Source organism: Apostichopus japonicus, chromosome 11 (genome assembly GCF_037975245.1).
Source record: "Apostichopus japonicus isolate 1M-3 chromosome 11, ASM3797524v1, whole genome shotgun sequence".
Lineage (NCBI taxonomy): Eukaryota > Metazoa > Echinodermata > Holothuroidea > Aspidochirotida > Stichopodidae > Apostichopus > Apostichopus japonicus.
Window position 1 is genome coordinate 24775750 of NC_092571.1, and position 25702 is coordinate 24801451.

The window sequence follows — 25702 nt, forward strand, 5'->3', positions numbered from 1 at the left end:
ACAAGCAGTGCAGCTGTAGCTCTGAGAGTGTTATTTTCCAATTAAAAATGACAACACAGTTTACTGCACTTTTTGCGTAAGGTAACATATATCATAAGCAAAGTAATCAACTCTTTCAGTCCAGAAGTCCGTATTTGTGAATAAAAAGATTGGGGGGGGGGGGATGCTCATCAATACTTTCTAGGTCTTGTCGGTCCATACACACAAATTAAGAAGGAGCCTGAATTACATGCACGTCCAATCTCTTATGGGATTTACCTGTGTTTTATTTTCTGTCAATGATTTTTGGTTCAGGTCAATGTGTAACGAGTCATTTCAATTTTGATCTCTCGAGTAATTACAAGTTGGCCTGTTTTGTTCGGCCTAGTCAGTGACCCAAGTATATCTACTTAGTAAACCGTGATATTTAATTAACTTAAACTCTATTTTGTATCGGAGAATGGCTTACTTCCGTAGTATACGTTGGCTGCGTTTGTCGTTTTGGACGACACGTTCTTGAACATACCGTAAGTATTAGGGCTATACTCAAAGTCACATTGTATTTAATCAGACTTAGAACACTCTCTTATTGGTTTTTTGTTAATTAATTAATGTTAATATGTGCGACATTAATGAATCTGATTTAATTATCAACACAACGTTGCGTACCTGGGAAACATGTTTATGTTATTAGCCTGGACATATAGGCCTTGTCAAGGTGCAAATTGGAAACTTTCATCAATGTGTATAGCTATATTATTTCAAAGTGGCTATTGTTACGACTAGTCGCAAGAATAATTCCCGACTACGCATGCGCAGTTGCTATTTTCATGACCAGGAGTACTATTTTTACGACGAGGAGAAACAATAATTTCCGGTTAGGGTTAGGGTAAGGGTTAGGATTGAGGTTTAGGGTTATGTTTAGGGTTAGGGTTACCCCTACTACATACGCAGTTGCTTTATTTACTTTACTGCGCTTGAATTTGCCTTTGTTGTAAGAATAGTTTATAAATAATTGTTACAACTCGTTGTAAGAATAGCCACGGCCATATTATTTACTTCATTGTTTGACTATTTTCTAGCTAATGATCTGAAGTGTTATGTGGTTCATCGTAACTATCAAAGTTTGCTCATACGACTACCTTACTTGTCACGAGTATTGACCTCAAATATGCTAGAGAGTCATTAATGGTCACACATTCTCCAAATTCAACGAACTTTCAAAGTAATAATTCCTCACTGAAATATTTAATTGTCTAAATTATCTTCTCTCAATGTATGAATGTCTAGAAGTAACATGGAGATTTACAGAAGCGCCGGCAATGAAAGCATTTTTGAAAACTTTTAGCAATTTTTAGCATGCCGAATTTGGGGCCAATACTGATGACATTTAGCTGAGTTACCGTGTAACATTCTACATGGTGGGTTGTGTATACTATACTTTATAAGATTGTCGTGGCTTTATGTGAAGCTCCTGAATTTATTAAAATCTTAGCCAGGAATAACTTGGCAGTGAAGGGATCTCGTCGGTACAAGTATGGGATGGACAGGAGTGTGGAGGGGAGGGGGGGGGGGTGCGTCATGAGCCAGAGAGATATGCTTAGAAGGTCAGTTACATTCATTGTAACTAGTGAGGGAAGCAAGTTGGTTATATGTTATAGGAGAAAGATGTATTTTCATGCTAGTCGAGAAAGATATCTAGTACACTACATTGCAAATCGTTCAGTGTAGTCTGCAGTGGAATTGATTATTGGTCAGACCTACAATAAATATACATTCAGAGAAACGATTACTGCCGCGGTGACAATATGAGATGGCGCATAGTGTGGTACCGAATATAGGGACATAAAATTTTAGATTGCAGAAACAACCTATATTGATGAGCTAAGGCTATATCTTACATTAATTCTCTGTTGTTTTACTTTGCTAACCATCAGCTGTTTGGGCTCAGATAACCTTGTTAAGTCTCAGACGACGCTCAAGATCTCTTACGCGCTTCGTTCGCAATTAAAGATCACGTTTCAAAAGGAGGTTAACCCGATCTCATTTTCAAAGAGCAGACGACGATTGTTTACGCGGGAAACGAATTTGGGAGGCAGACGGTCCCGTAACACGAGGGTGAACTTGTCAACAGAGAACGTTCTTCGTCAAGATAGGATACCAATGACCTTGTCAGATATATATACGGTGAAAGTTTGGAATTTGTTTATCATATGCCAGGACATGTAAACACCGCGTCAGACAACAACAAACCATTCTTAATCCACCGCTCCTGCCCGTCGCGGTGGAGAGATATTAATCAATTTGCGATCATAACACCACTAATATATAGTTGTTTGCTCTTTGCGTGAACTTTTCGCGATCGCTGGTTGGCTAATTGTATTGGAAATATATATATATTTTTTCGAGTTCACTTATAGGAAGGAATACAGCCAGAGGGTCTCGCGTTTCAATCAAACTGGTAATGTTGACGGCATTTTGATGGAAGAATTCCCATTCTTATCTGGTTTTGGTAGTGTGTTTCTTTCATAAAGTCTAGTATAAGCCTATACGATATTTCGAATTATCCTTTTCAGTGTGACACAATATTGCATTCTGTGTCATTCACGTTAAGCACTTGGAGGTATCTCAAACGGATTTCAGCCTTTGTTACTTTTGGAATGTAATTTGTATAGATGTCAAAATTGCCTTCTGGTGATGAACGAAAGCTTTAAAGATTATGGACAAAGTAAGCTTTGATACGGATTGAATTATAGCCTAAGCATATTAATTCAATACTGTACGTTCATCTATACTGTATCTATATAGGCTACGTTGCGAATATACAGGAGTACTGTACGTGGGATTTCTTTCTCAACTTAAACCGTTTTCTCAAATGCTTTAATATCCCATATAGTTTGAGAGTTTGGCGTCAACAACCGATCTGAAAGGAAGTCTTTTATACCTTACATAACACTCAAGGGATGTATTCTGAGATTATTAAAAATAAACTTCACGTATTAACGCAAAAAAATGTGTAGGCCTATAGTTATGTTTTCGTCTAAAAGAAACCGTGAGTGAGTTGAGTCAATTTATGCGCTGCGGGATTCCGGTGGCTCGGGAAATTGGGTTGTTTTTCGGATGTATTCGATAAGTCACTGTATCACATATTGGCCGTCTAGCTGATTTCGAATATGTTATTCCGTTTAACTTCATCACATTAACATGGAAACTGTCTTTTCAAATCGTTTTGATTTTGGAGGCCACTTAATTTACAACCATTATTTCTGCAAAAAATAATATCTGTTTTTCTTGATTTTAGAGTTTCTTTTATTTACAACTTACGTTCGTTCATTGAAAGAAATTCGTTTCACTAACTTGAGTAAACCAAAAGAACCAATTCACTTTCCGCGATAATGGACGTGCTGGGATTTTTACTACTCTTTATGGGCCTTCACCTGGTCCATACTCACTCGGTATCTACAAGTGAAGAGAAAATTGTGATTTGTCGCCCGAGAGACCTGGCATCTGTGGTAAGTGACTACAGCTAACTGTAGGCCTATACATGTATACCGGTACTGAAATATTTAAAATATATGATCTCGGACGGATTTGATTACTGAGAGCTAGGGAATTGTGCAAGGGGTACTATAAATAATGATACATTAATAATTAATATGGCTTACAATTATGATGAAAGGGGAAGGGAGTGTGGGAGTGTGGGAGTGTGGGAGGGGGTTGCACGAAAACAAGCTTTCAGTAACTATCCAAAACATCTCCTCACTCCAATATGTATAGGCCTATAAATATATATTGTTTTTGATCAGAGTCTTTGCATCAATAATCAGATATGTATTCACCTAGTCTATAAGTAGGCTATCTGTTGCAATGGTTATAATAAAGTTGAATTGATTTGAGGGGGTGATGCATTCATGGGATCACAATTAAACTGTCGGAATAGGGAGTTGTTATGGAACAACTCCCTGGTCACTGAAAAGAATAGTTCCTCGACACCATCTCCCCGACAGAACCATCTATACTATATATCCTGTAATACAAACTTGTCAAACGAAGGTATAACACTAGTAAAATATCAATCATGTAGGAACACTGTTGATCACATGGATATCATGCGTTTGTCTTATGCGTCTATAGTATGGTGGTTATATTTCAAGGACATGCCAACGTCGCCGGCCACGATCGTATCATAGCATCAGTTATTTGCCGAATTAGTTTATGAATAACGAGTAATATTTCTGAATTTCTCACAATTTGTTCGAAATTACAAACGTCATAACATTATAGTCAATTTAGTGCGGTCAATAATTTTGTCACCGTTTTGATCTATACGTCGCATATTTGTTTGTTTTTTGCGTACATGCGGGGATCTCGATAAATGTAAGAAAGGTTAAAGCTCCGTGGAGAAATGTGTTCGTGGTGGTTTGACAATTAGCGATGGCTTCGAGTTGGTCGCTTTAAAGCAATATATCGATAACCCCGAACTGCACTTCGCAACACCGTCATTTGACGGTATAACCGACTCTTGACCGAATCCTGACGATATATTTAGGACCGTGTCTGTAATAAAATATAAAAAGATGTCGGCTATCTGTTGAAGTGAATGTAAACATGACGATTACTTTATCACAGTAACTTGCATGCTACAGTGTGATAATAGCATCATCTTAGGATAGACGTAGGCCTAATTGACAATATGATAGACAATAATGTCAGTTAATTAATTAATTATTTAATGCGGATATGTGTGCAATTAATTATGTAAGTTGTTACAAATAATATTGCATTTGACATTTATATGCATGCAGCCGTGTGTATATTGGTCTTTATTCTGTATTCATGGAGGGGGGGGGGTGGTTCATTTCCATGTGTGTGCTATGATATACGTTCTGACGAAATGGGATGAAGGTCAAGCAAGGCTGAGAGGGAGGGTTGATGGAGTTAATGTAAGTTTCAGATTCCAGGCCTATAGTATAGTTTCTTTGATCGTTACTGGTACCAAATATGCATATGCAAATGAGGCAATCGTCTGTAGCCCCCCCCCCTCCCTTAGGAACAGTTCCAAAAAAGACATGCCTTCCAACTTTCTGTTTTCGAGTTATGTCTGCAAACTGTAATGTGATAGTGTGCACTGGGCCCTAAAGGAGGTTAATCCGCCACTCCATGCTTTTCTGTGACACCTGCATGGCTAGCCTGCATGTACACCCCTGCATCCCCTTTTTCTCCCCTATAAATTTACAAATTTGTTCAAAAGATGCTTAAAGAGGAAATCTTGCTCCTATTCACAGACAGGTCAACTACAATCGAAGCGAAAATTAGCTCTCTAATGAAAAAAAAAACCCCTTTAATTACAGAATCCCAAGAACGTTTGTCAGGCTTTTAATTTCCCACTAATTTCTATGGGTTATGTATGGATGCCTATAAGGTTGAAGTTCTGCCTGTCCTTTTGTTTTGATTAAGTATAAATTTTCCTCATTTTCCCTGTGTATCTCACTGTCATAGGTCATGATGTAAAGACACATAAATTCAACACATGTATTGTATTCATGCAGAGTCATATGGGAACGTATAATATAAGGTTTAAAGCGTCGCCTTGTCAGCTTGTCATAATCAATTCATGACCTGCCGATCAAACATACAAGTACAAATTAAACTTCACAGCTCTACGTCAAGGCTATACAATAACAGCAACCTTAGAGAGAGATCATGACCTCTGTAATGATTTAATCCTTTGCATGGTTTTTTGAATGACAATCGTTGTATATGAAGTGGTTTGTTTTACCCCCCCCCCCCCCGCTTTTCCCTTGTTTTTCTGCTCTATTTCTTGTCTAAATTTTGGTCTCCCTGATTTGAAAGGGAGAATTGTATTCTAATCTAGAATGAGACACGTCGGAAGAAATCAGCCACGTGATTTTTTTTTTTTTTTTTTTTTGCCAAATCGATGACGATTAAACTGTAAAGTGAACCCCTGCAATGTATAATTCATGGGGTGTCAAGACAAAATGCACGAGATACGGAGGTAGTGACCAATATTGCAGTTCGTAATAGCCTATATCTAGCATATAAGTTAATGATAACCCAAATGACAGAGATGCTGAATGATTTACGTCCCCAACCCCCGCCCCCACCCCTGGTCATTATGGAGATAGTCACATCGGTAACTTTAACTGTTCTTCCATATAAGTCCATTCATTGATTTTATCGGTAGGTCAGGGGAGTGTGTGGGGGGGGGGGGGGGCTAGGCGGGAGCTAGATTAGCCGAGAGAGTATGTGTGACATTTCATCGCCAATTTATTCTTTCGCAAACTCGGCTCGTCCGTTTAATTTTCTGCCTTCGTTTGTTCTCGAAAAATATTATAGGCCTATTCAGTCTTTCACCGGACTCTATAACGAGAAGCTAGAGTTCATTTTGAAACCACAAATCAGTAAATCGTAAACTGCTTCAGGGTTTGTTATGAAAAGATTTACTCACTCCATGAGTTGCATAGAAAGCTGTTGTTTTTATTCGCGCTAATTTTTACGTGACTCGCAAGGTCAAAGGTTAACATCATTTTAGGGGAAACATAATGACGTAGATATCGTCTTGCAGTAGTTTGCGATCTCGGTGGAATACCTCATGAGTTGAGGTTAAAGAACTTATTGATGTTGTTTTGATAGGAACATACGTATTTTGTCGGCACCCGAGAATTGAAGAAACATTTATCTCTTATTGTAAATTTGGTTTCACATCTTAATGAAAAGGATTTTCTGATTGCAAACAATGCCGAACTTATATTGAAGAGAAAAATATTCCACGATGTTAGCTCTAGAGTAGCAGCTCCCTGCTGATGTTAGTTTAAACCCTCAGTTATTGCAATATACTGCCCTTAACTTGAGATAAGCTGTTGATATGGATGTAATTTATTTTGATTGGCTGAACGTCAACTACTCCAGGAAGTTGGATCACACTATGGGGTTTATGATGTCATCTGTGCAAATGCTCTTCGAAATCTTGACTTAGGACAATATTATACATTCTCGTTGAGTTAGTCTTGAAACCTGATGTATTTGAATGTTTGCTTAGCTCTCAAAGTTTTCTGTACTTAGAATTTCATCAAATTGTATCTCTTTTGTAGGATATTCTTTTCCTCTGTGGAGAAATGATTCACAAAAATAAAAGAAACATTTTCAGCTGAAGTGCCCAGATGTTGTAATTCTTTCTTGTGTTGCCAGATGCATTTAAAAATATATCACAAAATAAAAAATATCATATTTTCGCGATTAAAAATTGAAAATGCTATGAGGATGTGGTTTTCGCATCAAGATTACAACAAATTCAGCAATATTGCTTTGAATGAAACTAAACCTGAAGTTTGGTGAACTTCTGAAAATAAATCTTAACCAATATATTGGTTAAACCTTATATTTCAAAGGTAACATTTAACGTCATGAATGTGCTATTGAAATCAATAGACATTTTGGAATATTTTTTTTCAGTTCTCAGAAGATCCTCACATATTCCACGAAGGTAGTTGTCCGACCACTCCAGCCCCGGATGAAGTTCCCCGCAATGCCTGTCACCAGTGCGAGTGCTGGTCCGATGCTAACTGTGACGAACAAGAGAAATGTTGTTATAACGGCTGCAAAAACACCTGTGTAGACAGTGTCATAGTCGCGCCTGCTGCAGGTAAGAAAAGAACTTTGGTACCGTCTAATTCATGGACGTCTGAACGCCAGTCTTCCCCGGTCCCCCTCCCCCACCTGGTTCATCATTCCGCTCTACCCCTCCCCCTCCACACACAAATACACACAGACACATACAAACTTGTTTTCTCATTTATTAGCTACAACCGATGACATTTCCCTTTATTCTAACACCCTCTGTCTGGACAACCGATGGCTATTGTCGATGGCTATTCCCGGTGGCAGGAATCTCTTTCATGCCATCATGGCACCAGCCTACACACTGACACACACACACACCTTTCTAGGAAAAAGGACGGGAAACTTAATTTGGGACAGAACGAAAACTACAAGTTAGGAAGGATTATTCGATAAAACCTACAGGTTATATTGTATCTACCTGCCTACAGTAGCCTACTCTTGGACAGTTTGATCCTTCCCATACCGGGTGCAACAAAAGGTACAAATGTTACATAGAGACTATACCCGCACCCCAGAACATACATAAACATACATATATCTCCCGCCGGAGAAAGGTTGAAACAATGCAAATACTGTATAATGGTGATTCGAAATAGATCGGCTTAAAATGTGAGTGGGATTTGGTGTATAGGCTTTCTGGTCTCTCCTCCTCACGGACCCAAATATTCAGAAGACAATTTAAAGCAAAACAATAAAATAAATATATGTCATTTTATCTTAGTTCACTTCTGTTGTACAACGTGTCAACTTGAAATGTTGGTGTCTCGACAACGGTTCATAGGAATTAAATATAAATTTCATCTGGATGCTTATGAACTGAATGCGATCATATTTCATCTATCAAATATAAATTTTCAAAAATCTGGACTATCCTTTTAAACACACACAATCCGTTCTTCACGAAGCTTTACGGTTAGCATAGTAACAAGGAATGACCTTAAACTGAGGTCGATTCCGTTTGTGCGATGGATTTCATGATTACGTAGAAATTCAAACTCTGTTCTGTAGTAGACTCCCTGCAGGAGAATGATATGCCAGCTAACCCCCGAAAGAGTATACAGACCTCCCTCGAACTAGAATTTGATGTTTATGAAATACATTTTTATATACGATTGGAAATAGTTTGGAACCACCTAACACCTATTTTTCGAACTTTGTATAATACCATTTTACAAAGTGTAAGTAATCAAACAGGAATTTTTTTTACAGAAATGTTTAGTCTGTTCGCTCCAATTTCGCGACAGGTCCCACTCCGGTCTGATCACGTGGTATCTCCACATATTCGACCTGCTCGTTTACCATGACGCGTGTCATTCTTGAAATGTACACAACTTGGAACGCCAAAAGCTAAGGAATATAACGTAAAGCATGATATCTTTGTATTTTTTTTCTTGCGTGTTTCATGGGCAGGGACGTCGCTAGAGGGGGGGTGTGGGGGGGTGTCTCACCCCCCCAATCTTGGTAAAAATTACGATAGTTGGAAAATTTGAGTGCGACAGTCGGAATTTCCGACTGTCGGAATTTCCGACAGTCGCCAGCTTCAATTCGGAATTTCCGACTGTCGCACTCTGACTGTCTGTCTGACTGTCTGACTTTCTGACTGTCGCACTTTTATTTTCATATGTTCTTGTAATTTGTGAGTGACATAAAATTTTCGATCAAAATTGACCTTTAATCAGTCATATTTACCACGTTTACTCGTCACATTGAGAAATTGCATCTCGCGATCCTTATATTCCACCATACAAAACTTCGTATGATTTTGAATACTCTAAAAAAAAATACAACGTTCGCCAGCTTCAATTCGGATAATTTATGTATTAATTTTGCTATTGGGTGGGTCGACCCTGTTCGCTTGCTTCAAGTAAGTTCAGGATATACAGGGACGTAGCCAGGGGGAGCAGGGGAGCGACTGCTCCCCCCTTTCAGTGTCGAAAAATATGTTTAAAAACTGTTGTTATTACACTGCTAATACACGGCGATAACGATATTTGTTTTTAGGCCACTGCACATCTGGCTGTCTTACAAAATATGAAAGTTTATATTGTCCATCAGTTAAGTTCGTCAAATGTATTTCTGATATATTATGTAAAAGAACATGTAAAAGAATTCAAACAGGAAAACAAAATCTGCTGATAATATGATATCATATGATAATGATGAAACTGGCAACAAATTGCACCAGATCGCATCTAAGGACCTTCAATTGTTCAAAAATATCTCAAAGGGGAGGGGGACACCCCTCCCCTTAGACCCCTCCCCCATAACAATCGCAAAAGGTGTTCCCTCTTTCAAACTCCTGGCTAAGTCGTTGGGATATATATTGTCTCAATATATATTGGTATACAATTAAAACGCCAATGCTAATCTATGGAAGCTTAAAAGTGCCATCAACATAAGCAAAAACTTTGCCCCATAAGGTACAAATGTATCGAAAAAAGTTCGGAACATAAGTGCAGTCGCGAAAGATGGGGTGTCTGACTGACACTGACCGTATCGTTGACGATTAGTGCGGGGGTGGGGGGGGGGGGTACAAGGCAGCAGTCGGAATTTTCTGGCTCCAAAACCCATCCAGTTGGAATTTCAGCCACTACACCCCCCCAATCATCAGGCCTTAGCTACGTCCCTGTTCATGGGAAACCTATAGTGTTGCTTTCTTAGAAATCAATTAGCTGTATCGGAACCAAAAATGTCTATTTTTTTATTTACTTGAGAAAACATTATCAATATCACAAGATCTCAGACAGGAGCCAAAGATGTAGAAAAATTCACTGTCCCGCCGGTAGCTCATACTGTTATATCCTTCCGTTGGCCCTTCGGAAAGGGGTATCACTAATTGAATGAAGTTTTGGGCTTTGTAGGCAAAGAATGCAAGGGCGTAGGAACCGGGGGGGCTGGGGGGCGCCAGCCCCCCCAGTGAAAAATGTGGAGGGGCGGAAGTATCATTCCGCCCCCCCGCTTCGCAAGTCAGAAAACCCCTTTTTCATTTCCAAATGAGAAAAAAAAATCTCATTTGGAGCACCAAACTGCATATAAGGCCAGGTGAAAGTACAAAATTAAGTTTACAAAATGGAGTCGGTGTTGAAGTGTGCTATATTGCACCAAATTGCATCTGAGGCTACCTGGAAATGCAAAAAATTCCAAAGGGGAGGGGGACACCCCCTCCCCTTAGACCCCTCCCCCAGGCCGGCCATAAGTCTTCAGCCCCCCCAATCAAAAGTACCTTCCTACGCCACTGAAAGAATGAATACAGTAACAAACACAACATGATAATTGAGAAACTTTAAAGATTTCGTAGACGATCCACTGAAATAAACAGAACTTTTGAGTGTTTATAAAATGCCGATGTTACTGATAAATAAAGATCGTTATGTCATGCAAAAGGCTGAGCAAATTCATGTTGCATTCTTTTAGTTCGGCCACATCCAGCATCAGCTCTCACAGATCGTGTGTGGGAGAAAGAGTAAGACGTCTACTTATATGTTAAAAGCGATCAAGATGGGGAATCGGCAGTTTACATTGCACAATTGGCAGTTTATATTGCTGAATCAGCAGTTTATTTTGCAGAATCACAGCTTATATTGCTGAATCAGCAGTTTATATTGCTGAAGCGCAGTTTATATTGCTGAATCAGCAATTTTTATTGCTAAAAACGATGATGCCAGACACCATATTTTCCACGTACGTTGTTTCCGTAACTATTTATCATCAATACTGTGATGTTTAAGGGGTTTTACAGGCTATCCATTTTAAAATACTATCGACTTTCAATCGAACTTTAGGAATGGGAAAGCTGTGACGTTCACGCAAAATCCGGCATAAAATTTTGTTAGATTCCGCTGACGAGGTGACATAACATCTCAGCCTTAAGGCGAATCACCAAAATAAATTTGATGTAGGAGTCGGCCGGGTTGTTCTCGCCTTATAAGAAAGATGGCCAGGATGAACATTGTAAAGAATACACTTAGATCAAGCATATGCATTCTACGCCTGGGTTCACATACCTCGAAAAACCTTATGACCATATGGTTGCCAATTTTTTTTGTTTTATTACTTAAAAGAAAGTTTGAAGTAAACGTAAACGGTAGGCCCATTTTGATTTATTTGGCACACCTCCAATCTCACGATTCCGTAAACAATATATCTTGACTACCATATTTTTAGTTGGGACTTTTGACATTTGCATTACTACAAACGCTTTGGTCTCTTACCTCTAATCATACGATGGCCAGGAAATATGGCGAAAAATTTCCCCGAAATTGTTGGTGGCCATGATTGTTATTTACGAATCGCAACGACCTTAAATGCTGAATAAACTTCCTTAGAGGGGAGGAGAGAGGGGAGGGGATAGGAGGCGGGGGGGGGGGGGTAGGGGATGGGGCGTCGACGCTCTTATGGAATGGCCCTGTTTAAACTTTTGGATAATCTCCACTATGTTTGTGTGGGTTAATATAACGGCAACGTGTTATATATATTTAACATTAGCAGTATAACATATTTCAAGGTTGCTATGGTGACCAGACTTAGTAAATTTGTTCATAACATTTAACCCTGGCTTTGATAAATTTGACTTCACACTGTCCAATTTTGCGGTCAATCCAAAATGAATGATTACTCATATAGCATATGCGAATTTGAATTCATTAAGTGAAATTTAATAACGAATGTACACTTTTATATAGACGTTCTGACTTACGTAGGCATCTGTTATCGAGACAAACATTCACCCAATCATAACATTTGTGGTAGCAATATGGACTTCCACTTTTTCTTTTCTTTTCTTTTATAGTGATAGACTGGTTGGATGAACCTCCAAGGCAGCGAACCGCAGGTAAGAAAATAAAAATAATACTCGACCCAGAATCTATGGTACATTGCATCGTCCAGAGAACAGTTGAGGGTTTTTAAGTTTGGAATGGTGGTCGGAGGGGTGGGGGGGGGGGTGGAGGTAGGCTATTAGAATGAGGTGTAAGGGAAGTGGTCCCATGCAACTATACCAACATGGTTTATATTTTCTCTCCTGAGAAGAGTATACGAAAATTGGCACCACCACAACTTAGTCACTGGTGACAACATTTACCGAAAATTCAATCGCCGATGGACAATGTAGCTTCACTGCTTTGATAGATCTTTTGAAATCGCTTCCTTTCTCCACTTACTGAAGAAAATTCTCTCTCTTAATTACAGGGAACGCTTGGTTGATTCCAGGACCGGAGGAACCATATGCTGGTAAGTTGGTTATACTATGTGTAGGTACGGCCTTTGTCGCACCCTGCACTTTATGCTTTATTTCATACTTTCTTGTCCACTTTGTCCAATCTTTTACCAAAAAAAAAAAGGATCCTAAAAATATCTTAATGGTTTCAGCTTAGATCGACCATTTGAATACATTCAATCTGCATGAAATATACATTGAGTGGAATCTTGTTGCTTGCTACATCATGTAATTCACTATGGTGGGGAGAGCTCAAAAGAAATATTAGCTTCAATACTATGTATGTCTCTCCCCACCCCCTCCCCCACCACTCTTGCACTCTTGATATACCCCATAGCTTCCATAATACTATTGGGATATTATTCCATAACTCCCAGGGCCCTTAAATTGACTCCATGCCCTGGGGATGACCCAGCCCCCCCCCCACTCATCAGGCCTACCTACAAATACTCTCTCCTTTCACACTCTGAAACAATGTTGTAAAGAGTCATGACTTACCGTAACTCATCCAAAGTCACATGACTTGAATAGGGTTATTAATCCCCCTCTCCCTGCCCCCTCACCCCCCCCCCCCCCAGAGATAATAGTGTGGTAGAGATCTATGTACTGACCAGTGAGTCAGGATAATAAATGATAATGACCCAAACTTATTACAATTCTGCCCTGGATAGAGTTTATCTTAAGAATTAACTTTTACCATTACCTCCCAAGATATGACAGCTCCAACGCCCCAACCAACCATGCTTGTCTCATTTCTTTACACAAAAAGCAGTAAGGTCAGACAATTTGAATTTCGGCAAAATGTCACATTTTCTGCGCCTGGTTTATCCCTTTAACATATGATAAAATGCTATTACATGATCAGCAGTTGCAACACATGAATATACTATCTGCCATAGACTACTACAGTGTATTACTTTTACCTCTGTTATCACCCATAATGACAGCACAACCAATCCTTAAATACTTGATTAACTACACACAATCATAAAGCTGTCAGCTGAGGGCCATGTGGAGGTGACATTGATGGGACAGGATCAACACAGGTGTTGCATCCTGGGATGAAGCAATGTGATACATAGCACAGTGAATACCACACAGGAGGCATATATATATATATTATATTTATTTATGTGTGTGTATATATATATATATACATACATAAACATGTATATATACACACACATACACACACATATACTTCATATATATATATATATATATATATGTATGTATATATATGTATGTATATATATATATATGTATGTATATATATATGTATGTATATATATATATATATGTATGTATATATATATATATGTATGTATATATATATATGTATGTATATATATAAATGTATGTATGTATGTATGTATGTATGTATGTATGTATGTATGTATGTATGTATGTATGTATGTATACATATATATATGTATGTATATATATATATATATATGTATGTATACATATATATATATGTGTATATATATATATATATATATGTGTGTATATATATATATGTGTGTATATATATATATATATATATATATATAACACATATATATATATATATATATATATATATATATATATATATATATATATATATATATATAACACATATATATCTATATACACCTAGAAAGTATTGAGAGTGGTGTTTCAAGAAGACTTTGGCATCTAAATTAATAAGAATATGTCTGCCATGAAGAGAACACTGACTGAATGAGATAACGTATTTAAAAGCAAAGCATTAAAGAGGAAAGATAATTGGCTAGACTAGGATTTGAAAAGGTGGCCTCAGAATTCAAATACAGTGTAGTTTATCATCTAAGCAATATCAACAAACATATGTTAAAAAGATCTAGAAAACATGAACTTTGCCTGGTAAAACCTTCTGGCATCCTCTTCCTAGAAAACGTTACTCCGAGGAGGAGGATGATCATGCATAAATCATTATATGTGGTGAATGTGGATGGTACTCTTGCCCTTCTTCGTAAACAAAACAATTACTGTGGCTTGAAAGACTTAAATGTAGAAACATTGGCAGCCAGCCCCCTTTGTTAAGACATTAATGTTTACCTATGTCTGACTTCAATGACACCTTATGTGATATAATTTATGACGCAAAGATATATATGTTAAAGCAGTTTACTGAGTTTTAAAGTTGTATCTTTTGCCATATTTTGAAATTTCCAAATGAATTAATGAAATTTCCAGGTTATTCCCTTGAAAATCTAAATTATTAATTATAAATATATATATGCTTTGATTACACTTGACACTTTATCACCTCTACTGAGGGAAAGAAATTGTACACTTTGCTTCAATTTCAACTATGGTTTTCATGGCCAGGGTAAATTATGTTACAGATAGAACGAGATACTTGAAATGCCAACCTTCAATGCACTTTCAGGGTCTGTTCCAGACAATACCGACATTCATTAATCATTACCGAGAATAACAGACTATCTATAAAATGATGTGATTATGTGTTCATGGTGACATTCTTCATCAAAGTATATGGAGTAGAAATGTATCAAAATGTCATTTGGGATTTGGAGTGAAATTTATGATTTGAACGGTGAGGTACAGTGGGGAATTATGTGTTAGGTCATTGTTACCATAAGATAAATGTGCCAGAGTTTGACATTTTTTCCAATGATCTCTCACCCTATAAATTGCATGACTTGAAACTCAAGTGTGAAATGACTCGAATGGCACTTAGAATACACAGTAGAACACAGATTTTATTATTGCCCTGCACTAGATTTTATAATCTCATTCACCTTGTACAGTGCAATGACATAAGCAGTTGTTAGGTAGGTAATGTAACTGATTAGCTTACTATTGAAAGTCTGATCATATGTAACCACACTTGGCCACTATATGAAATCAGAAATCTGAAAACCAGAAAAATAAAGGTAACTTTGATTCGATATAATGAAAGAAAGATACCACAAATTATGATACTGGTTAAAAATGTTCAAAACAAAAATTCCTGTATGAAACACTCTGAATGCTTTCGAGGCAAAGCTGAGTTGCATCATACAAATTTTTGATGGACAATAACCTTCTGTTTAAATACAAAAGTTAAAAAAACAAGAATTATAACAGCAAATAAACAAATTATAAAGTATAGAACTAAATAAATTTCCAGGAAGACTTTTTAGTTCCCTTAATAGACTGACCTGTTAATCTGTCTAATTAACAATTCAATTACTTCATGAATGTTAATTCATCAGTGTTACCTGACCAGATGACATTAACAACATTATTGCTAGATATTGCACTTAAACTGCAAGATTGAGCAAAAGGCTTAAAGAGAAGACAATAATCAGATTTCAGTATTTGAAATATATAAATCATTAATCTAAGTAACAGTGATGCAACAAGTCGTGAATTAAGTCACTCATTCTCCAAAATGATAAGACTATAAGAGATTTGTGAAATAGTTTACCCATTAGATATTGTATTCAGTCAATGCCCTGACTGGACTTCAATCAGGCAAATTCCCGGTAACTACTCAGGGATTGGCCCTCAATGTCCCCTCAGATTGAGGTGACTTATTACAACTCTCAATTCAATTTAATTCCATTTCGTTTCAACCGACAATTTTCAAAGAATTTACAGTAATGTGTTCATACAAAAGACTTTATAAATCATGATGAATGGTTGAGGGGATTACACAACTCTGTTACATAAAATAGCACCTTCTTTATTTCTCTCCCTGATACGATTCAAACGATTGATTCCACAGCCGAGACGTGCACCACGACGTTCTTTGAAGATGGGGGCGACCCTCTCAAATGTCCGACCGGCTACTTCTGCTACATCGAAGATGAGGGTGATGTCGAGAACGGAATACCAAACGCCGGAACCTGCATCAGGGAATGAAGACATTTTCATTTTCAAAAAACGCCGGATGAAGGATCGTTTAGAGGTTGAACACCTTTTCATGATAGCGAGGTGAGGATGTGACATGCAGAAGGAAGAAGTCAAAAGGAAAAAGATAACCCTTTTGAAAGTGCACTGTGACCTCCAAAAATTATGTCACAAAAATTCATTACAAATTTCACTGCTGCAAACTAACTTTAAATATGCAATTTAAAGTTAGGAGTTGACAGCAATTGTGGATAGAGGTGCATGTCATATCGAATATTTATCTTGAAAGATATACATTGGTTTGGTGTCGGAGCAGCATTTTGTGTTTGGCTCAATGCCAACTGACGATAATTTTACGGAATCCGTCGAGAAGAGTCGTAAAGAGTCACGACTCACGTCACTGGATTGGAAAAGGAAAAGTGACTCGAATAGGTGCATCAACTTCTTTGCCTCATCGAGATAATAAAGTGACTCCAGTCCATGACTGGACACGAGACAGGAGAATCACAGGAAATGAATGAACTTGACTCGACTTATGAAATTTGAAATCAAGATAGCTGAGAGTGTCTCCTCCTTTTAATAAAAGCTTAAAACTCATCCTTATGCGACAAGCTTTCATGGACAATTTACGTATAATTTGTGTAGGAGTTCATTGATTTTTGCGCTCTGAGCACCCTTTTCTGGGTGAATATGTGTGCATTGTACATCTTTGTTATTATTGTTACTAATTACAAATATGCTGTCAAATATTTCGCAACATAAGATGGCAATTGATCAAACTAAGATGTTTTCAAAACCAAGCTGTTTTCACCCAAAAAACCCCCCCAAAAAAACAACCTTTCTTAGGAAGTGATTAAGATGATTCTATTCCATTCTGGAAATGTTGTCACCCAGACACGTTTGCTTTATAGCAGTCTGAATCACATGCAACAGGCAAAAAGGGTGTTTTTAATTTTTTTTAAAGTATTTTCTGCTCTTTCTTTCAATGTAAATGAACTGCATTATTATGGATTTTATATCAAGAAATATTAAAAGTTACTATGATTTACCAAAAAGTTGCTTAACAAATGAAGTCAGCAAAAAAAAAAGTTTGCAGGTTTTGTAGAATATAGTCGACACAGATTTAGGTCCAAAGAGATAATGGCATAGGAATCAATCTTGGGCAATTTGCCATCCCTTTTCTACATCTCCCCGCCCCCCCCCCCACTCCCCACAAAATATATAGAACAGAAAAATAGTTTCATAAATACTTGGATAATCGCAGAGGATTTTTGTTGAGTAAGTTCTTAACACTTTAACTCAAAGCAGAACATTTGATATCCATGTAATTTAATTGAATGTTTATTTTTTAAATTGAAAACAGTTGAAATTCATGGAAACGTTTGCTATTCCTGGTGTGACTTTACTGGTCATGGTTTAAGATTCATGCAATTTCAAACGGAACTTTATCTTTAATATTTTTGTGGTAAAACATGATATCCATATGTTGGGTTTTATCTGTTAAATTGTTATATACAAGTTTTTAAGAGGAGATCAAATCAGAGTGGTTACAAAATGTCTTGACAAGTTTTCTAGCTTTACAGGAATCTTATGTAACAGGAGAGTAAGATTTAGCATTCTTTTAGGAGGAGTGAAGTGAGAAATGTAAATACTATGTACCAAACAAATTTCTAAAGTGAAACTTTTGTTAGAATTATTTTGCTTTAAATTTGGTTTATTTCAAGATTTATCAATTTTTAAATACACATTTGTGCTGACTGTCAAACAGTAGATTTGTAAAAAGTTAAATAATTATTTCTGCTCTTCCTTGCTTTTAATTTCCTTTATTTTTCTAAGATTGAAATTAAATAAAAGCATGAAACTTTACTCTGGTGACTCTCACTTTAGGGTGCGATTATTTAAATCAGTCACAGACAAAGAACATTTACGGAATAACCAGGCAAACTCATATCACCCATTAGCAATAGCCTTTGTCAAAGCAGAATGAAATGGAAATGCCACAAATGTTATGCACAGTGGTCATTTGTAAAATTCAGTCCAGATGAGCAATTTAGTTGGGGATGCTACAAACAAGTTTTTACAAATGTAATTCTGCCTTTTTATTGTATCTCTTCCATGTTCTGTTTCTCCTCTGTTTATTTCACCACCGGGCAAGTTCTCTTTCAACTACTATGTGCTTTTAGTGCTTTCTCCTGTCGCCTTGTATTACAATGTTTTCGAGCTGAACCATAAAACTTTAGTCGGACAACTTGGAGATTTCTTTAGATAGTTGCGCGGCAAAGTTGGTTGACAATTCATGAAGGTGGTATACTCCATATATAGTCTAAATCAAACTGCCCGAGTTTTCTCCTTCAGGAAAAGTCCCAAAAAGGAACAGGAGAACATCTTTTCGATTTGTAATCAAACAGGACTTTTTTCTTGCTTCGATTTCAGAGTACACAAATGGCATTAAATGTGGTGTGAAAAATGTGTAAATTGAGAAAATTTTAGAAAACTTCAGGCCTTGTTTACTACCGAGTATTACTGAGTGTTATAAGTGATGTCATTTTGGACCCTCATACCAAAAAATCTTGATGGTCATGATACCAAAAATTTGAGGTGCCATGAATGGCCAATGAGTCAGCTATCCAATGATGGGTAGGGGGATTAGCTAGTGAGAACTTCAACAAGGACTTAGGGACACCAGTACTTTGACAATTAAGTGTGCAAGTCAATGGGTACATGATACTTTAAGATTAAGTATGGAAGTAAAGTCAACAACAGAAAACTGATTGGGAAGATAAAGTAGAAACTGACAGAGCTGAGGAGTCATTGGCCGAAACAGATTTTGAATTCATGACCTCAGTTTGTATGAATGTATGTATGTATGTGTGTATGTATGTATGTATTTTAGATCCTCCTGCAAGCAGGAACTCGCGAAGAAGCATCATTGGCTTATCAAAGCCGCAAGCTGACCGAAGTCAGTCTCTTATATTCATATTTAACGTCCATGATTATGAATTGTCAATTGTCAACACTTCTGTAACTGGACGACATACATTAATCTTGGAGTGACTCGAACTCGGGACCTAATGATTGAAATTTGTTATTGAAACTTGTGAAGATGATTGTAAAGTGTATACTTATCAAAAGAGGCATGACTGAGAGTTTACTCTCTAAAGAATACTTTTGACTGTTAGATAAAAATATTGACCCATTCGTGCAATTTGTTTTAAACTGTTTGGTTTTCATTGATGGTTTTTACATTTCATATATTTTTTTTCCATAATTTTCTCAAACTACTGGAATAGACTGAAGCAGATGACTACTGTACAGTTCCATTAATCATGAGACTCTTGTTCGGTCTCGTAATTCAATGTTCTCTCCCTTTCATATTTTGTTTGAAAGAATCCAGTTAGGACCAAAATACCAGGCCCTGTCTTTTTACTATTTAATATTAAACGATGTGCAGACTACTGAACTAAACTTATAGAGACTTTGTGACATAGAAATACAACAAGGTATTTCTCACCTTTCGTCTGTTTCCCCTGATTAGTCCATATCTCAGCGTCATCTGACATCACAAATCACACCTTTGATGTTGTTCCTATCGTCCAATGGAAATCCACATAATGGACATGTGTAGGCCCTGTCTGCCTTGAAGTTAGCCTGTGTTGTACCAATACAAGAAATAAATAAATAGGATTGATTGGTCAGTTTTCTGTTATCACTTGCCTACAATTTGTATCGTAAAAGCTGAATTTTCTTGAAAATACCTTGAATTTCCCAGGATGTGGGAATAAGTATGGGATGTGATTCCTTGCAACATCATGTGGAAGGTTAACAGGAATCGATACCAACTCAGCATCCAGTTATCTTAGTGCTTGGGAGTTCCATTTCTTAGGTTAGTGGTTTAGATATCATTCTAGCTGACAATCAGTCTTTACACTTAGAGAATTTAGTGAAAACTTCCTATTAATATTTACTTAACTTGCTGTGGACAAATTGGCTCAAATTTGGTATGCAGATAAATCTGTGGATACTGAGGGAATTAGCAGAATACCCCCACAACCAATCCTAGAAAATGCATTTTCAAATTTTTGGCAATTCCTTGTAGGATTGCCAAATTAGTTTTCAAATTAGCTGTCAGACCATACTAGGCTTCATCATCTGTTATGCAGGGTGGTAAGGCATGTGGCTAACGATAAGAAACGAGAAGTCCACAACCTAGGATTGTCCCACCTTAGAGCTAGACTGCTAACTAAATTATACGTAGCACAAAGTTACTCCAGACAAAGGTTTTATCAGGCTAGCAAAATTACGTTGATAGTGATGATGGGAATTAACCAGTTTGTTAGGAAGAACATACCTGAATACAATAAAAGCAAAATATATGCTGACATCCAATCTCCTGTGGGTTAGTAGGCCATTCCCCGCATATCGCACACTCCTCGTATAGATACTGCGCTCTTTTCGCATCACCCTTAGCTGCTGGACTCTGGCCAATCAGAATCCTTCGACGGATGTTGTTTTTCAGGCGTTGGAAGTTGACGAATGGTAGAAGGAAAAACAGAAACTCAGCAAAGCCATGCCAGAGGAGTTCACGGGTCATGAACTCGAAGCTGACCTAAGGACGTAGAAGAAGCAATGCATGAAGAGAGTTAACAAGGAATACAAAGTTTAATCCATCATTTCAAACTATCTTCTCAGTTATCCATTGCTAATCTGATATTACAGGCTGATGGTAATATCAGATAAACAAGTTCTTCGTTTTGTCTGAATCAACTCCTCTCCCATTAACAACCATTACACCTTTGCTAACGGCGAATGACTACAATGAAAATCATAGCAAAAATCTGCTGTTCTTTAATGCCAGGATGTTTTTGGTGGGTGGGGATAGGTGGACAATGGAGGGCTCAAATAATAGAACCCAAATGAACCAACAGTCAGATGATTTGATTATCACCGAATTACCTAAAGAATCCATTTGTACAAACATTAAGGAAGCATACTCTACTCCATCCAATCCAGTGAGACTAGCTCCTGATTTAAGAACTTCAGCACAGAAATAAATATGCAAATGACACTGGGTCTGTTCTTTCCCACTATGAAAGGGTTATGGGCTTAAATCTTTAAAGGCATTGAAGACTCGCGTACAAAGGAACGTCTCATGCCGGTAATCTGACCTAGTTTCGAATGAGGTGTAACAGAAGTCTTAGACACCACCATCAATCCCAGAAAATACACACACAGCTTGCTACCGTCGGTTATTAAACACTAGTGTACAGTCAATACATACAGCTACGGTCAATACCCACAACACAGTGTACATAGCAGCTATGGACATCTCAGGTCTAGATAAAAGATAACAAGGTATCACGTTTCATTACTGTCTGCATTTTGTTGCCATCTGAAAAAACTACACTTGCAAGCAACGGAAAGTTAACTTTTTAGATGGCAGCACGCGGTTTTGGGCGAGTCTTCAATGCCTTTAATGTAGGAATTTGGTTTAAAGACAAGAAAAAGACAAATCATAAAAAACAGATTCTCTAAAGATACTGAATTTTTACTGTGACACTACTCTAACAAAATAGCAATATAATTTTTGCTTGCACATGTTTAGAGTGTTGTACACAAACTAGAGTTAGATGGCTTCACTGATCATGGGGCAGATTGATTCAAATCCTAATAAAACAAATCAGCTTGTAGATAAACTCACTTGTCTCATGGCTTGAGGGTTCTCAAAGCGAGCCCTTATCCCAAGGGCTCTCTCCAAGATGGTTTGGAAGGTTCCTTGGCGAAGGAAAACCAAGAAATTTATTACAGATGCAATCTTAAGAATCCTCTCCAGCCATTCGATGGCTACCCACACCTGAGAATGAGACAAAATATTGAAACATATCTAGCTGATTATCATAATAATAATAATAATAAGCAGCTAATTTTACGAAGCTTAAGCGACCACGAATGTGAGAAAACCCGCAAGGGCTTATGGATTACAACTTACACATCGGGTGGCTTCTAATTTAACATTTTAACTCAAATTGGGAATCTATTCAATTCAGAAAGTCATTTCAGATGGGAAAAACCGTAGATTGCTCTTGGATGAAAAAACCCACCTTACTATAACCTGGCAGGGTATCGAACCCTGAACCTCCCGATTACTAAGCCTCATTGCTTCAAATTTCACTGCCTTCATCACTTGGCGACGGCACTGGTACAGGATTTTGATGTTCTTTTAATTTTCACAGCATTGCAATTTAAATTCCATTCAAAATGGATACTTTATCATCCTCTACCTACAGGTTTCAATTGAAAACTGAAAGAAATTGTTCTTTGTTCAGAGTTACAACAATCAAAATTGAGGTATCAGAAATGGACTCAATAGGAGCAAATGCTGCTTAAAATAATGTGAATTCATTGAACTCCATTCCGTCAACAAACAAGAACCTGTATAGAGGCTTCATATCACTCAATCTGCTTTCGTGTTAAATGCTTACCACATCAAAAGCTTGGACGTTTTCTGTGAGCCTCGACAGGTCGTAGGCTCTATCCTGAAACCATCTGCAGCCAATGACTAGAACTGCATACAACCACCTCTGTCTGACAGTGAGGACACTCCCACCTACCGCTGACCCGTACTGAAGATTGAGTAACCTTTGACCAAAGGTCGTGCTGGAATGACTGACTGAAAACTGACGAGGAGATTGAACGTAACTGCTGAGGAGCTTGAATCTTAATAAACGAGTCTTTATTCAAAGATCATGTAAGATATTGAGGATAGAACAATGCAATTGCATGTGAAGTGCATTACAGCTATGATACAGGAAACCTGGAAAAGTAATTTATGCAACTTTTAGCTTGTATATGTTAGGAAGTAGCTCTGATGACCTCCAAAGTGTTCAATAACATGTTGCATAGTAATAATTTAAGAAAAAGGAGAGACGTTCTTTCAGTCAGACAACCGCTGTAGGTCAGACGGTCCAATTTTATTTTTATTCCTTCACAGAACAACTGTCAATTAATGCAACTTGAAGCCTCAAATAATGACCATCCTAGTGTTCAAAGTTTGGGGACATTTTTCAACATCTAATTTATTCATAAAGTTCATAAATTATTTCAGAGGATCTTTTCTCAAATTCATATTCAGCTTACCTTCCATAAGATGAATCTTAACACGGCGTTGAGTTCTGGTTCGATAAACGAGAGGACACCTGGCTGAAGACACAAAATTATGAAATGAAGAGATTAGTATATTATACAGTAACTATGCAGTTGAGTCATCTTGTGAAGTAAGAGATACTGAACGTGTAATCTAATTTATTTTCTCAAATTTACATATTGTTTAAATTCCACACTGTTACAGTGTCGTTGGGTCAGTACTGTGACATTTGAAATACCTGATATAATTTGAAATGACTGACAGATTTTCAATAAAAGTTGCGACAATTTTGCAAATAAACATTTATAACTGACACATTTTGAAATAAAGGTTGCACCTTTTTGGAATTACAGACACATTTTGAAATAGGCAAAAATTTTGAAAAGCAAACTATGTTTATTTTTCTTAGCTGTTTAGTGGAATTGTTCTTTATAAAGATCTCTGTCATATAAACTAAAATGTTATATAAACTAATATGTTGCCTTTGAGTGGATATGAAGTCATTACTGCTCTCACCTGAAAGAACTGAAATACATTGTTGACCTGAGCTTTAACGAGATGATGGATTTCATCGTCAAGTTGGTGAGAATCAAGCTAAAGGAAATGAAAAAGAGTAAGAGAAAATGGATGAATATGGCAAAATATGAATATTATGATGGTATACAGTAAAGTCATGGTAGTAAGGGCTTTAATATTCTTTTAAATGATAGAAGTAATGATGACCTCACTGATTTTGCTCAGTGGTTTAGTTCTATCCTTCAGCAATGTAATTTCATTGATGGTTTGAACATATTTCGCCAGAAATAGAAGAAATTTATTATTAAAGGTAGGGAGTGAAACCGCTTGCAGCAAGAAAATATTTCCCTAACTTCATGCATGTGTTTACTCTCATAATTATCCTAAATGGGTGGATTCGACCAAGAAAGTGTCTCAAAATACAAAACTGATGGTTTCCTTATTTCACTGTAACAATTTTATTGGTGTCCATTAAATTTAAGGCTTTGTACTTAAATTGTAGATTTGAATTTGAAATGTGGTTACAACTTGACTTACAACTTGACCAACTACAGTGTCTATCAGTGCAGCTACATATGTATAACACATAACAAGAATTAGGAGTACACACAAAGTTACTGTAACCTACTCCACCAAACTAGTTAGTAAGACTCTGAGTAGGAACACCAATTGCAAATAAACATTGAAAGAACAGCCTAGACATGGCATTCAAGAAAGCTGAATTAAACCCTACATCATTTTTAACCTAGTTTACTTCACAGATGATAATCTTCAGGGTTTCTAAATAAATTTGCTGATCGTAAGACCACTAATATAGCCTGGGCCTACTTGGTCAAATCAGTGGAACTCACGCCGGTAACATTAGGGCTAGTATTATTGTAGTACTACTAGTAGGCAAAAGGACGTATGCCGTAGACTTAGTACTACTACTAGCCTAGCCTACGTATGCTTGACATTATATGCTTGACATTTTGCTTAGGCTACCTGGTTTACTCTCAAAACCGGTTGATTTTGAATGTCTGTGTTGGGTTGCGTTGCTGACATTTCTTCGTGTTGCAAACTAAGACTACAAGATTCTGCAAACAGTTAATTAATTTCGTTTAGCTGGCCCTATCCGCTACCTTCGGCTACCCTGGGAGTGGGATATAGGACAGCTGGGACCTGTGTCGCATGGGCGCAGCGCAAAGTTGCCTAAAACAAAACTCTGTTGCACAGCAGAATACATGCTATGAGTTAGCTACCCAAGCAACTATTATTGTGATGTTTACTTATTACGGAAGCCTCGTCATACCAGTTGATTGTTACCGACTTTATCTACTTTCCCT

The 25702-nt window shown here is 37.3% G+C and overlaps 2 protein-coding genes across 4 annotated transcripts; one reads left to right on the forward strand and one right to left on the reverse strand.

Annotated features, from left to right (window-relative positions):
- Positions 1–1804: 1804 nt before the first annotated feature.
- Positions 1805–19929, forward strand: LOC139976447 (WAP four-disulfide core domain protein 1-like). Of its 2 annotated transcripts, none has more exons than XM_071985185.1 (6): positions 1805–2707; positions 3281–3491; positions 7453–7642; positions 12410–12451; positions 12808–12849; positions 16596–19929. In XM_071985185.1, exons 2-6 carry the CDS (start codon positions 3375–3377, stop codon positions 16730–16732), a joined length of 528 nt encoding a protein of 175 aa, XP_071841286.1. In that variant the 5' UTR covers positions 1805–2707; positions 3281–3374; the 3' UTR covers positions 16733–19929. The 2 variants fall into 2 exon arrangements, with proteins under 2 accessions (XP_071841286.1, XP_071841287.1); XM_071985186.1 differs by having other exon boundaries at positions 1805–2440.
- Positions 15566–25592, reverse strand: LOC139976446 (peroxisome biogenesis factor 2-like). Of its 2 annotated transcripts, none has more exons than XM_071985183.1 (8): positions 25362–25592; positions 24378–24455; positions 23855–23917; positions 23200–23394; positions 22419–22571; positions 21069–21326; positions 20232–20368; positions 15566–16787 (listed from the first exon to the last, which is right to left on the reverse strand). In XM_071985183.1, the coding sequence occupies exons 1-7, from the start codon at positions 25419–25421 to the stop codon at positions 20270–20272; spliced, it is 906 nt and encodes a 301-aa protein (XP_071841284.1). In that variant the 5' UTR covers positions 25422–25592; the 3' UTR covers positions 15566–16787; positions 20232–20269. The 2 variants fall into 2 exon arrangements, with proteins under 2 accessions (XP_071841284.1, XP_071841285.1); XM_071985184.1 differs by having other exon boundaries at positions 15566–16716; positions 25362–25591.
- Positions 25593–25702: the final 110 nt, after the last annotated feature.